Below are 13332 nucleotides of genomic sequence, written 5' to 3'. Positions count from 1 at the left end.
TTGAGGTGCTCATTAAATGTGAAGTCGTGGCTTTTAAGAACTGCGCTGCCCTACCTTCTTTGCTACATGAATCCCTTTCATGGGCACTTGAGGCAGGCAAAACTGAGCTGCGATTTGGGCCACACCAAACACTGCTAGATGGAACCACTTGTGTCCAGCAGACCACACAAGTCAAGCAAGAGTTAATTCATAATAAAATAATAAAAACAGTTTTCCTCCTATAAGAAATGGGGGGGGCACTCAAACAATTGCTTCTTGTTAGAAGAAGGTTATCTTTTAATTTGTGTTTACAACATTACTAACACAATTGGCTGTATATAAAATATAAATGACAGATAAGGATGGGAAGCAATGATATCAACTGAAATATCAGCTACGCTATGCATTTCACAAATTGTTGGCACCAGAAACCCCTCAACACTACCCCCTTGTGGGAAAGAGAGAGAGCAAAACTCATTTAAGCATCAAGTACATGTTAACGGACAATTGCTTATAGCTATGGACTGAAGACATTTGTCCAGCATATTTTAAGAAATGATTCAGACACGTCAGCATTTGATCTGGGCTCTTCAGGTCAGCTTAAATTAATTTTAATCAGTCAGAGGCCTTGCTTCCCTCCTTCTCGTGGTCTACTGCTTCCTCAGTCTGCGGGGGAGAAAAACAGCATGCAAAATCTATCAATGCTTTACAGCACAGTCCTTACCTATTATTCACAGAGTACTACTCAGAGGAGACCAACTGAAATAAATGAACCTAAGGCTTGTTAACTTCAACAGGTCTACTCCAAGTCCCACTGCCACTGAGTACCACCCTAAGTATTTTCATACGTTTGGGACCAACACATCACAGGAACAGACAAAAGCCATTATGACTGCGGGAAGCCTTGTTCTACGAAAAATGACCGCGGCAAACCCTTTATGGAAAGGGATAAGGAAATAGTAGTACTCTCACACTTACACCCAACCCATTAACACACCAGGACTAAACCTTGGTTACAGGCTGCGATTGGTCTGAAGCCAAGCTTCAGGTGGCATGCTAAAACAAGCCAGTTTATACCAAAGCAGCCCTCTCAGGGAGCCTGTGGATTTGTCCCAAGGCATGGTTTGGCTCAGAGATGTACCGACTATAAATCAAGGTGTTAAATAGTTAAAGAACTGCCATCTTGCCTGTTCAATAAGAGCCTTTGCTCCTCCTTATAGTTCCCAAGACTCACACCTAACGCTCAGCATGCAATGTGTGGAAATCTGCCCAGCTACAGCCCTTACATTTCCATTTTGGGCTGCGTCCTCCAGATTCTCTGCTGCTCCCTCCAGCTCTGAATCCATGGACTGGATCCTATGAAAGAAACCAAAATGGGTATAGTTTAATTTGGTGCAACTAAAGTTACTGCTCATGCTCCCCCAAGCTGCAGTCAAAACCCAGGGTGAAGGCCGAAGCAAGGAGGAAAGAGGGAAAGAGGGGGGGGGGAACACAGCTCTTCTACAGCTCACGATGCTGCCAGATGACGTTGTTTGCCAACAGTATTAAGGCAGCTCTTTGTATGATGACATCTGAAGCCTGGGATGGGCAACGGTGGCATCTAAGCCAGTGACACACTGTTGAACATTGCACCCACTACATAAAGTGCCCCAAACATTTCAACCTGCTTAACCCTAAACCAGGCATAGACAACCTTGGCTCTCCAGATGTTTTGGAACTACAACTCCCATGATCCCAGACCACTGGCTCTGTTAGCTAGGGATCATGGGAGTTGTAGTTCCAAAACATCTGGAGAGCCAAGGTTGTCTATGGCTGCCCTAAACTTTCTTCGCTGGTGCAGTCTCCTTTCCCAACAGTTTATCTATGAATGCAAGGATGAGATCCTCAATTGAGAATATAGTGGCTACATGGATTTTGGAGATCAGGGAGGGTTTAACCTTCTCCTCCTGCTACAAAGTCCAAACTATGAAAGAAACAGGGATGGGAACAGAACTACAGAACTAACCCCTACACAAGCCTCCATCCAAACTGTGTGTGTGTGTGTGTGTGTGTGTGTGTGTGTGTGGTGCACCATGGCTGTTATTTTTAAAAAGAAAGAAAACAATACCTCAAACCACATGCACACACAAAACTAAAGATGCATTTCGTGTAAGATGCAACTTGGCCCTTAGCATCACCATTATTATTCCTCTTTTTAAAAAAAGTTTTTTGTTTTTTTTTACAATATATAATGGGAACAGGAGCCAGGAAGCCGAGGTTCAGCAAATGTCCTGAGGATTACTGGTTCTGCATGGGCTGATTCTTTTTTTTTTAATGCCATTATATTATTTTTCATAAATGGCTTTTGAAATTGTGGTGATAGATAAGGAAATTGACATTTACATTTTACACAGGAGTTGTGCTGCAGGCTTGTTGGAGGAGGGGCATTCAGCTTCCCCACACTTACAATTTATTGCGGCTTTGAGAATTGCTGGGGGAAATCCAATGTCCCTGGCAGCAGAAGCGCATCTTTGTTCAAATAAAATAATCTGGAAAAGCACGAGCAGATATACACCCACCCGCCCACCCACTCTAGGGTGGCCGTGTGAAAATAAAAGTACAGTAGAAGGAACACCCAGTCAACTGGGCTTGCTTCTTCCAGCTGTGCCATTTGGAGACACCAGTGATGTGTCAGTGATGTGGAGACGCATGTGCGAAAGTACCCAGAAGATAGCGAACCCAACAGACGGAGGAAAACAGTGCACAATTTTTTAGGTGGTGAATGTTGGACAGACAGCAAGGTGATAAATACCTCTGCATTTGGCGAACACAAAAATTGTTCATTTTGCTGTTGAGTTTGTTGGATTGCTTAGTCCAAAATTCCTGAAACAAACGTTTTCAACGTGAGTCGTTAAATCAATCCACAGATAACAAATAAAATGGAAAAGAAATACACACACCAAAGTATCCTTCTCAAGGTTTGAAAGAAACAGAGTTCTCTTCTCGAGATTGGCAAGTTCCTGGGCAACCGTCTTGTGGAAGCGTTCCAGTTCATTCAGCCTGTTGCGGACAAACCTAAGTCATTTTAGCGCTTCAGGAAAGCAGCATTTACACTAATCTCACTAATGCGAATTGACAGAGCGGGGTGGGGGGGAGAGATATGCAAACACAACATGGAAAACAGAATAAGGAGAACCATCTACTACACCAGGCAGCTGGCTGGCAGCTAGGTCCTTCGACATGCAATGCATTGTGACTCCCTGATGGACACCTCTTGGGCTGGACTAGTAAAGCAAGCCCAATAAAATGCAAGACACAAGCTGGAAAACAGTTTTCATTGACTGAGATAAGGGAGGAAAGCCGCTTAGAGAACAGTGCACCCAAACGGCGCTTCTGGGTGCTGCTCTGGTTCACCAGAAGTGGCTTTGTCATGCTGGCCACATGACCTGGAAGCTGTACGGCGGTTCCCTTGGCCAATAATGCGAGATGAGCACCACAACCCCAGAGTCGGTCACGACTGGACCTAATGGTCAGGGGTCCCTTTACCTTTACAGCAGTCTCCTCTTACAAACCTCCTGCAATTGTACCAATAACAGGTCATGTGCATGATAAGACTTGAGGCCTTTGTCAGCAATTACTGCAGAAGAGATGCCACACAGTTATTTGATGGATGCCACGTACCGGCTCTGATGAATCTGATTCAATAATGCCAAAATATGCTGTTCAGACGTCCTCAGAACGTTTTGGGTATAAATCGCCATCCTCTTGTACCTAGACTAGTCACAATGCCAGCAAATTAGAATGGGGGAAATACTTGGGAGCAGATGAAGATACGTGTTGAAATATTCATGTCAGTCTGTAAGCAACTTGCGGTGCACTTAAAATAAGCGTGAAGTTGCAAATTAGTTACCCAAAACGTTTTCTTCAATACGTGTGTGAAGCTTTCAAATGCAGCAATGACCTCCGAATCGCCAGCTCCTTCCTCAAACATTTTGGGGAAAAATACATCTTCCTCTAACTCTTCTAAATTATGACCTGCAAGAAAGACACCACACACACACACACACACACACACACACACAGAGAGAGAGAGAGAGAGAGAGAGAGAGAGAGAGAGAGAGAGAGAGAGAGAGAGAGAGAGAGAGAGAATATTTCAGAACAACAAACAGGTCACTAACCAATTCAGCCCCATAGACATGGGTGCTAACAAGTAAGGAAGCTGGTGTTTAGTTCAACAAGTAAAAAAAATAAAGAACTTTGTGTATGCTCAGTATCTTGGGGAAATCACTACCAAACTGCAGCATTTTTTAAAGGAATAGTCTGGAAGCATGGCAATGTGTTTTGCTGTTCTGGGCTCCTTTGGTTGGGAGGATGGGTAAGATATAAATTTACTTAATCAATTCTCTCTCTCTCTCTCTCTCTCACACACACACACACACACACACACACACACACACACACAGAGAGAGAGAGAGAGAGAGCGCAAAACCACACTGCACATCAAATCTAGCTTGGCCACCTTTCCAGAGAGCAACTGATAAAAGCTAATCACAGAGTACATTAAAAAAAGCATGAGTATCAATGGGTGCTAGAAGCCAGTTACTATAAAAACAAAGGAGAAACCTCTGCAGTGGAATGCTCTGCAAAACACAGGTAGATCTTCACTGTCAACAAAACACAGGAAGTGGGGGCGTTAGGAAATGCAAAAGGAATTCAATTCAGTACAGCTGCAGCAAAGGCTTGCTGGTTTCTGTTTAAAACTAGTCACCTTCTCCAGTCTCCTCTTCCATCTCTGTGGAGTTGAAGAGTTTTCTTTGTACAAAAGGAATGCTAGGGGAGCACTCATCCCTGGGCTGCCTCCTGGTGAGCTTTGAGCGCTTTCCACTGGAACCAGCTGACAAATCTAGCAAAGACAGAATCCCAAACCCATTTCTTTGTTGCTGGAGGTTCTTATAAGGCTTTGCTTGTTGACAGCCAAATGCTAACATGCATTCTCCTTGAATTAAGTCCCAAGGGACTTCAGTGAAACTTCTCTGTTAAAGCAAACTTAGGTCCATACCACGATGAGCTCCCAAACTTTCACCACCAGGAAGCGTCTCCATCCCCATCATCCATCATCCAGCTCTGAGGGCCTTCTAGCCGTTCCCTCACTGTGAGAAGCCAAGTTACAGGGAACCAGACAGAGGGCCTTCTCGGTAGTGGCACCCGCCCTGTGGAACGCCCTCCCACCAGATGTCAAGGAAATAAACAACTATCTGACTTTTAGAAGACATCTGAAAGCAGAACTGTTTAGGGAAGATTTTAAAGTTTGTAGTTTTATTCTGTTTTTAGTGTTCTGTTGGGAGCAGCCCAGAGTGGCTGGGGAACCCAGCCAGATGGGTAGGGTGTAAATAATAATTTCTTATTCTTATTAGCCTTGCATAGTGGTGGCTGCTCGTATCCCTGGGCTTAGGATGCTGTAAATGCTGGGGTGGGGGTTTGGAGACCCTTCCTCTTTACCTGAAAACTTCCGCTTGGATTTGGAGACTTCGTCTTCAATGGGCAGAGTACTAGAAGTAGCTTCATGTTTCTAGGAAGAGCAAAAGGAAGTCAATGCGGCAACTGCAGTACAGGTATGTAATAAAAGAAGGCATACGATATCCCCATACAGTCGTACCTTGGATGTCGAACGTTTGACTTCCAAAGCTCCTGCAGCCAACAGGAAGCCGTGGAAGCTGTCGGACATTCGGCTTCCCAAAATAGTTTGCAAAGCAGAACACTCACTTCCGGGTTTGCGGCATTTGGGAGTCGAAACGTTCGAGAACTAAGCTGTTCGAAAGTCAAGGTATGACTGTATTACAACTGGGAATTACAAAGTAAGAGATAGTGCAAAGCAGGGAGAAACTTATTTTCAATTACCACAGCTTAACCCATTTGGGGACATGGGTGTCATCTTCAGGAGCAATCTGAAATCTTTCTTCAAATTCTGCAGCTTGCCTGCATATTGCTTATCTGGCAAATGACTGCTACCATGATGCCAGGAAGACAGCAGCAGCCATTCATGTTGATCCAGCTACCCTACAGCAGTGTTTCTCAACCATTTTTGGGCCGCGGCACACTTGTTCCGTGAAAAAAATCACGAGGCACACCACCATTAAAAAAGTTAAAAAATTTAACTCTGTGCCGCCCTATATTATAATTATGACTGTAAGAAACACTTGCCAAATATTGCTTTCCGGCAGGTCAGTGATGTGTATTGGTGGCCGCCAGGCTCGTTTGCACTGAGCTTTGGGAAAGAGGAGGAGAAATATTGCTTTCCGGCGGGTCAGTGTTGTTTATTGGCGGCCGCCAGGCACGTGACAATGCAAATCGCCCTTCTCGTCGCCGCACGTCGCGGCACACCAGCCAGCGTCTCGCGGCACACTAGTGTGCCGCGGAACAGTGGTTGAGAAACGCTGCCCTACAGGATTGAATGAAGTTTAAGATCGTTCCCAAAGAAGGAAGCTGGGTTTCAAAACATGCTGAGCCGCAATAAATTTGTCTAGTGAGCATTTCTGAGATCAAGTTTCTTCCTTTTTGCATTCTTTCTGGTTTCTGTGGCTCCCTATTTGTCTGTTTGCAAATAACAAGTGCAGCGTTTCTGTTTCCACACACACACACTTTTATCTGTATTTCAAGTGTGAACAGGTGAAATATCACAAATACATCACCCACACATCCGGGAACTGTACCTTGCTCACTCCAGCTTCTGAGCTAATGGGCGAAAAGTGACTAGGCAAAGTGTCGTCCACCATTTCCAAGTCATCTAAAAAGAAGCAATTAATCTGTGAGACGCATCTGCAGGTTCTTGAAGTCCACAGAATCTCACCAAAACGCAACAGCATGAAAGCGTCAATGAGAAGTGCTGCTCCATCTATCTAGAAGTCTATTTATCTGGACAGAGAAGCCACTACCCAAAGGTCCCCCCACATTCTGTCACATTTTGCTGTGACCGCAGCCTCCCAAACCGCAGATGAGGCGACAAACCTTTTACCACACAGAACTTTGCACTACTTTTTTTTTGGGGGGGGGGGGAGGGAAGAGAAGACTCACAGAATCATAGAGTTAGAAGGTATCACACAGCTTATCTAGTCCAACCCCCTCTGCAATTCAGGAATCTTTTTGCTCAATGTGGGGCTCGAACCCACAACCCTGAGATTGAGAGTCAGGGTCCAGTCGAGCAAGGAGGGACTTGTAAGATGGAATGTTGTTTCCCCCACAACTGAATAAAACAATACAATAATAGGAAACTAACAGGCCAAGAAGGCTAGACTACGATTCTTCTCCTTGACATGCTATTTACAATCTGCAGGGATTTTTTATATATATTTTTGTATGGAGAAAGTATTCCACCTTTGAAGGTGACTCGGAAACTACAACTAATCCAGAATGTGGCTGCTAGACTGGTGACTGGAAGTGGCCACTGGGACCCTTAAAGGATCTACATTGGCTCCCAGTATGTTTCCGAGCACAATTCAAAGTGTTGGTGCTGACCTTTAAAGCCCTAAATGGCCTTGCGAGAAGCTAAGTTACAGGAAACCAGGCAGAGGGCCTTTGCAGTAGTGGCACCCGCCTTGTGGAAAGCCCTCCCATCAGATGCCAAGGAAATAAACAACTATCTGACTTTTAGAAGACATCTGAAGGCAGCCCTGTTTAGGGAAGTTTTTCATGTTTGATGTTTGTTTGTTTTTTAATTCTGTTGGGAGCCGCCCAGAGTGGGGCAGCCCAGTCAAATGGGTGGCATACAATTATTATTATTATTTCACCACTGTGTAAAGCCCCAAGTGGTACAGTCCAGACATAGGCTTGCCAGCTCATCTGTTCTGAGAAACAGCCTTAGAAACAGACTTTAGGACTGTGCTATGCAGATGAAGGAGGAGGTACAATTCTTAGCGACTGGGGGTTGCCATGGCATGGGCTTTCCCCATTGTTGAAAGACTTCCAGGTGCATTCAAGTGAATACAGGCCCCCTTCACTCATTACCACTCCACACACAGCAGCATCCCTAGGGACTAGCCAGGTTGGCCCCTGCCAAGAGCCCAAGCCCGGGGGGTGGGGTGGGGTGCAAGAAGAAAAGCAAAGAGAGCTGATGGTTGCCAAGGGACAAGTGGGTCCCTTGCCAAGGACACAAGGGAGCCAACTACATCTCTGTCCACATTCTGAACTTAGTGCAGTGCGATTGCAATTTACGCTGATTTTACTTACACAATCACAGGTTTACACACTTGGCTGAAAAGTAAACGAATGAAAAGGGAGTGGGAAAGTGGGGGAGGGATGTTGGAAGGGGCTATTCAAGATTTTGCAAGAGTCTCCAGAGCCAGGTAAATCAAGGCGGGGGGCTTAAAAAGCTCTTTCTGCACCGGGTTTTTCTGCCTTCGCTGTGCTTTTGGGGTTCTGGGAAGGTACACAGAGATTTTGTGGGATCTCAGACGGCCCTGCAAGATCTTGCAGGAGCCTCCCAAGACCTTGCAGAGCTCACATGCGACCTCACCCAGAGCCCAGTAAGCAAGAGGGAGGGCTTAAAAACTCACTGTTTTGGCCTGGGGGCAAATCAGCATGCTGGCATCAGTCAGGTAGGGATGGTTGCACGGGGGCAGTCCTGGAAACTGTCCTGACTTAATGCAATTTTGCTGTAACGCGCAAACCCCCGGAAGGTGACCCCCGCCTAGGTTGCGATGACACTGCGATGCCTGATGAGTACTCAGCTCCCAGTCTAGGCAAGAACTACTACAAGAGGATATAGAACGAAGTTTATGCTTTTCAGAGATCCACTGGCTTATCTTTTCCTCAAAAAAAAAAAAAGGCCTGAAAATCGCAGAGATATATGGTATATTAGGGGGAACCACCTACTGTGTCTAACATGCAAGATAGGGGTTGAGGAAGCACTTGGTGGCTGCATTGCTGCAAAGTCATACAGTTCTGTGCTTGGCTTCATCCTTTGCTTCCCCCTCTGTGAACTCCCCACCTGAAAGAGAAGGCCAAGGCATCAAGTCTACTATGGGAGAAAGGTCCAGCAGCGGAGTATTGAATGTGCAACCCAGGCGCTTAAGAAACAAAAGTTATCTACCCGTGTAGCTCGTGAAATAAACTCTATTGGGAAGGTTGCAGAGCTCACTAGTGGAGCAGATACTTTTTATGCAAAAGGTTCCAGATTCACCATCATCTACAGGGCTGGGAATGATTCCCGTTTCAAACTCTAGAGAGATAATCTGCTTAAACAATACTGAGCGAGGCCGACCCATAGAATAAAGGCAGCTTCTGCAGTAGTGAGAAAGAAATCAAGTTAAATCTCACTGTGAGAAAGCGTTTTGCAATCCCTCGTTTCATATTGTCACTGGGATACATGGTTGGGATATAGACTTGTGTCTGACAATCTTTGCTATCACTTTAAGTTTGATTAAAATTCAGATATATTATTTCTAAGAATCGGAAACGGCACGTGACGGTTTTCTTCTGCAAGCAGCAGGGCAGTCTCGAGCAGGTCGGGCGCCCTGGCGCTGAGGGGTGGAGATCACAGGGCGTAGCATGGTTGCCGCGCAGCGCCCCACCTACCAGCCCAGCGCCCTGGCGCACCGCGCCACCGGGACTCTACCTAGAGCCGGCCCTGGTAAGCAGATCTAGATGATTCAGGAATGCTAGGCTTTCTGACACTGCAAAAGCCTGGTCTCAATATATATATATAAATATTAGAATTGAGCATTTCCTCACTGGCAGAGGAAGGTGGGTGCAGTAGGTGAAGCCCGCACCAGGTGTCATCCCTGAGGGGGGGGTGACATCGCCGCCCTGTCCCCTGGGACACTTGCAATGGGCGGCGCCACCCCCCTGGGAAGCTTGCCGCGGGGCCCCCAGCCCCGTGCTCATTGCCCCACGCCCGCGGATGGCTAGCCGCGCCCCCAGGTGCACAGCCAGAGCAGCTAGCTCCACCTCTGCATTTTCTTACCTTCTTTCCACGGTGATCGCTGCCACTACTTGGAGAAGACAATGGCAATACTAAGTGAGGGAGGGGCAGACAAAAGGTATTCATTAAGAACAGTGGAAATACAAGATAGCTTTTCAAATCTGCTAAAGTTAACAAACTAGAAATAATACATATGAATGGCTCTTGCAAATTGAGTAAGGCTTCGTATATTTCAATAGCTGAAGAACCTCAGCATTCTTGAGTAATTTCAGAGATCGTTAGTGCTAGATTAAAAGCAGTTGGCCTTTGTGAAAGATAAGCAACAACAACAAAAAAACACCCACATGGACAAGCAAAGGATGTTACTTCATTTTGCAGCACACAAAACATATAAACCACCCAGCTAGTTTGAAATATACGTTTACTTCAAGGTAGTTGAATGCTTTGCTGCCTCGCACCTCTCTTGGCACGCACACATGTAACACTGGCTGCTGAACTTTCACTAGCCTATCACCACCATGCTTTATAGATGCTCTAGCTAACCTTTCTTCAGAAAGGAAAAACTTGGAAGTTTGCAAATGAGATGGGCATCTACCAGCCAGGCAGGATACTAAAAAAAAGGGGGGGTGAGCGCATCTGCTTTGCATGTAGAAGGTCCCAGGCTTAAAGCCCTGAAATGCTGGTGCCAGAAAATGTAGACCATCTTGAGCTAGATAATTGAGCTGTTTAATCATTATTTGCTGATGTTTAATTTTACTGTTTACTATTAGATTCTGACGGATTGTTGAATGTTGCTTTGTTTGATAGAAGTTGTTTATTTTAAAGTTATTGTGACTTTTAAAATCTTGCAGCAGGTTGTTACTGTTCGATGTTTTATTATGTTTGTACATGTGTTGGAAGCTGCCCAGAGTGGCTGGGGCAACCCAGCCAGATAGGCAGGGTATAAATAACATTATTCTTACTATTATTAATAATCAATAGCCTGACTGGCTCTAAGGCAGCTTCCTATTTCTGTGCATCATATAGCTGAGCCAGTATAGAGCAAGAGACTCCTAATCTCAGGGTTGTGGGTTTGAGCCCCACATTGGGGAAAAGATTCCTGCATTGCAGGGGGTTCGGCTAGATGACCCTCGTGGTCCCTTCCAACTCTACAATTCTATGGTCAACTCTCTATATAGATGCATGCTCTGTAAAGCCTAATGGAAGCACCTTATTTAAGAAACCATGGATTTAGAAGTTTCCTTGATTGGACAGCCCTGTTCCATACCCCAAAATTGATTAGATAGCCCTGTTCCACCCACCCCAAAATGCAACAGTCCTTTATAACCAAAAAAGGGGAAATAGGCCAATCTCCCTACTTCAACCCCCTAACACTAACTGGAATGCGAACTACCAATCCACAAGCTGTCGCATTTATACACACTCTCAAGTCACACTTGGCATTCTTCCTGCTTTTCTTAATAATACAGTTATTTTAGCCACACCCAGACAGGGAATAATATGAAGCCTAGAGAGCCACAAGTATCTGTCCTTACAGGCTCTGGCTATAGGCTCTGGACTTGGGTGCAAGTCCTGCCAAAGTTTTCAGGGCTCATTTCCAAACCAAAACAGAATCTGGCTACATCTCTCATTTAGCCTGCATCAGGTGGCTAATTCAAAATCGTGCTGTATACCCCATTTTCACCTTTTAACTTGCTCCTGACCCTCGGCTTTTTCCGAGTATAGTCTGCGGATTTTGACACCAGCTTTTTCTGAGAGTCAAGGACCCAGCTTTTCTCACTCTCACTGTTGCTTGGAGTTTCTTGGTTGCTCTTGGAAGGGAGATTACTCCTATAGCTGGCAGACTTGTAAAAAAGATAAAGAAAAGTGAAGATAGAAGTCAGTTCCATCCACCAGCTCTTGCAATAATGAATGGGGATGTCACATCAAAACATTTTAAATGCATAAATCTCAAAATCAACATTAAACACAGAACTAGCTTTAATTTAAAAAGTTATGCCAGTGACTCTAGTTTCAAAAACAGTGTTTCACAATACAGGGTGGAGGGGGACCTTTCCAAGCAGAGGGCCTTCTCGGTAGTGGCACCCGCCCTGTGGAACGCGCTCCCACCAGATGTCAAGGAAATAAACAACTATCTGACTTTTAGAAGACATCTGAAGGCAGCTCTGTTTAGGGAAGTTTTTAATGTTTGAAGTTTAATTTTCTGTTTTTAATATATTGTTGGGAGCCACCCAGAGTGGCTGCGAAGGCCCAGCCAGATGGGCGGGGTATATATAAATAAATAAATATATATATAAATAAATAAATAATAAAATTATTCCAACTTAGAAGCCAAGTAAGTGCTCAAAAAGCCCCACAGCTGATCACACATTTCAAGAATTACTACTTCTTTCTGGATGCCTGACAACTATGCCCCATCCATTTCTGATTTCTCCCTATTCCCATGAAGACTTAAGAATGGGCCTTGTTACCTGTCTTCTCTTAGACTTGCTCCGTTGAAGGTCTCCTTTGCTGGAACTCCTGCGCACAACACAAAAATCAGGATGTTAAAGAGATGGCAAAAGACGCTTCCAAAGGATTTAGGACTACTCTGCAGAGTCCTGAGTTACACATGCTTAGATATTGAGGGCTACAGTTCTAGAAGTCTCCTAAGCTCAGCTCCCACCCACACTTCCCTGCTAATTGCAGCAACTTTACCTTCAGGCGTTAAAATATCCCGGTTGAGAGCAGGGCCGTCTTAAGCATATCTGGCGCCCTGGCACCATGGTGCGAAGATCCCTCTGGCGCCCCCTGCCCCGTTTCCCAGCGCAGCTGTCTGGCGGCCCGGCACCACCCAGCCCTGCTGTAGGGCCGGCCCTGGTTGAGAGCCAGAAAGGGGGAAGGGGTGGCCAATGCCACAGCCTTGGACCTGATCCTGTGCTCCCAAGCAATCTTTTTCTGCCCCCTGTATGCCCACAAGGCACCTTTGATTGTGGCAGTGCCAAGCAAAAATAAAGAGAAAACCAAGCAGGCAGTCCAGTGCTGAGTCTCCCGTCATCAAATCAAGCATCCCCACCTCAGCTGATCGGCACACTGGTAAGTAGAAGAGGTGAGCTGCAGGATCTTTATGTATGAGGGGGTATGCATGGGAATGTGTGCTAGGTTGCAACACCCACTTGGGGTTGCCAGTGATGGCTAAGGGAAAATGTGGCCCTCGGGTTAGATCAGTGCCTCCCAAACTTGGGGTTCCACCTGGTTTTGGACTACAACTCCCATCAACCCTAGTTAAGGAGACCAATGGCCAGGGATGATGGAGACGGTAGTCCGAAAGCAGCTGGAGACCCAAGTTTGGAAAACACTGGTTAGAGCATCAGACTGGGATTCCCAGATTCACATCCTTGGTTAGCCGTGAAGCTCACTGGAAGACCTTGGGCCAGCTATAATCTAATCTTTCTATAAACTTATGTTTTTATATGAGC

General features: G+C 45.6%; 1 protein-coding gene across 1 annotated transcript in view; it reads right to left on the bottom strand.

Moving 5' to 3' along the window:
* Positions 1–260: 260 nt before the first annotated feature.
* Positions 261–13332, bottom strand: part of SYCP2L (synaptonemal complex protein 2 like) — a 32898-nt gene continuing 19826 nt past the window's right edge. The window contains exons 24-36 of the mRNA XM_088675173.1: positions 12346–12394; positions 11559–11718; positions 9917–9966; positions 8827–8941; positions 6669–6742; positions 5458–5527; positions 4727–4861; positions 3869–3993; positions 3640–3734; positions 2919–3018; positions 2771–2841; positions 1266–1335; positions 261–645 (exon numbers count right to left, since the gene is read on the bottom strand). Of these exons, the coding sequence (XP_088531299.1) occupies positions 595–645; positions 1266–1335; positions 2771–2841; positions 2919–3018; positions 3640–3734; positions 3869–3993; positions 4727–4861; positions 5458–5527; positions 6669–6742; positions 8827–8941; positions 9917–9966; positions 11559–11718; positions 12346–12394 (1165 nt within the window). The 3' untranslated portion in view covers positions 261–594. The remainder of the gene's footprint in view (positions 646–1265; positions 1336–2770; positions 2842–2918; positions 3019–3639; positions 3735–3868; positions 3994–4726; positions 4862–5457; positions 5528–6668; positions 6743–8826; positions 8942–9916; positions 9967–11558; positions 11719–12345; positions 12395–13332) is intronic.

Source organism: Zootoca vivipara, chromosome 8, assembly GCF_965207765.1.
Source record: "Zootoca vivipara chromosome 8, rZooViv2.hap1.1, whole genome shotgun sequence".
Lineage (NCBI taxonomy): Eukaryota > Metazoa > Chordata > Lepidosauria > Squamata > Lacertidae > Zootoca > Zootoca vivipara.
This window is presented reverse-complemented; position numbering and strand designations above follow the sequence as displayed.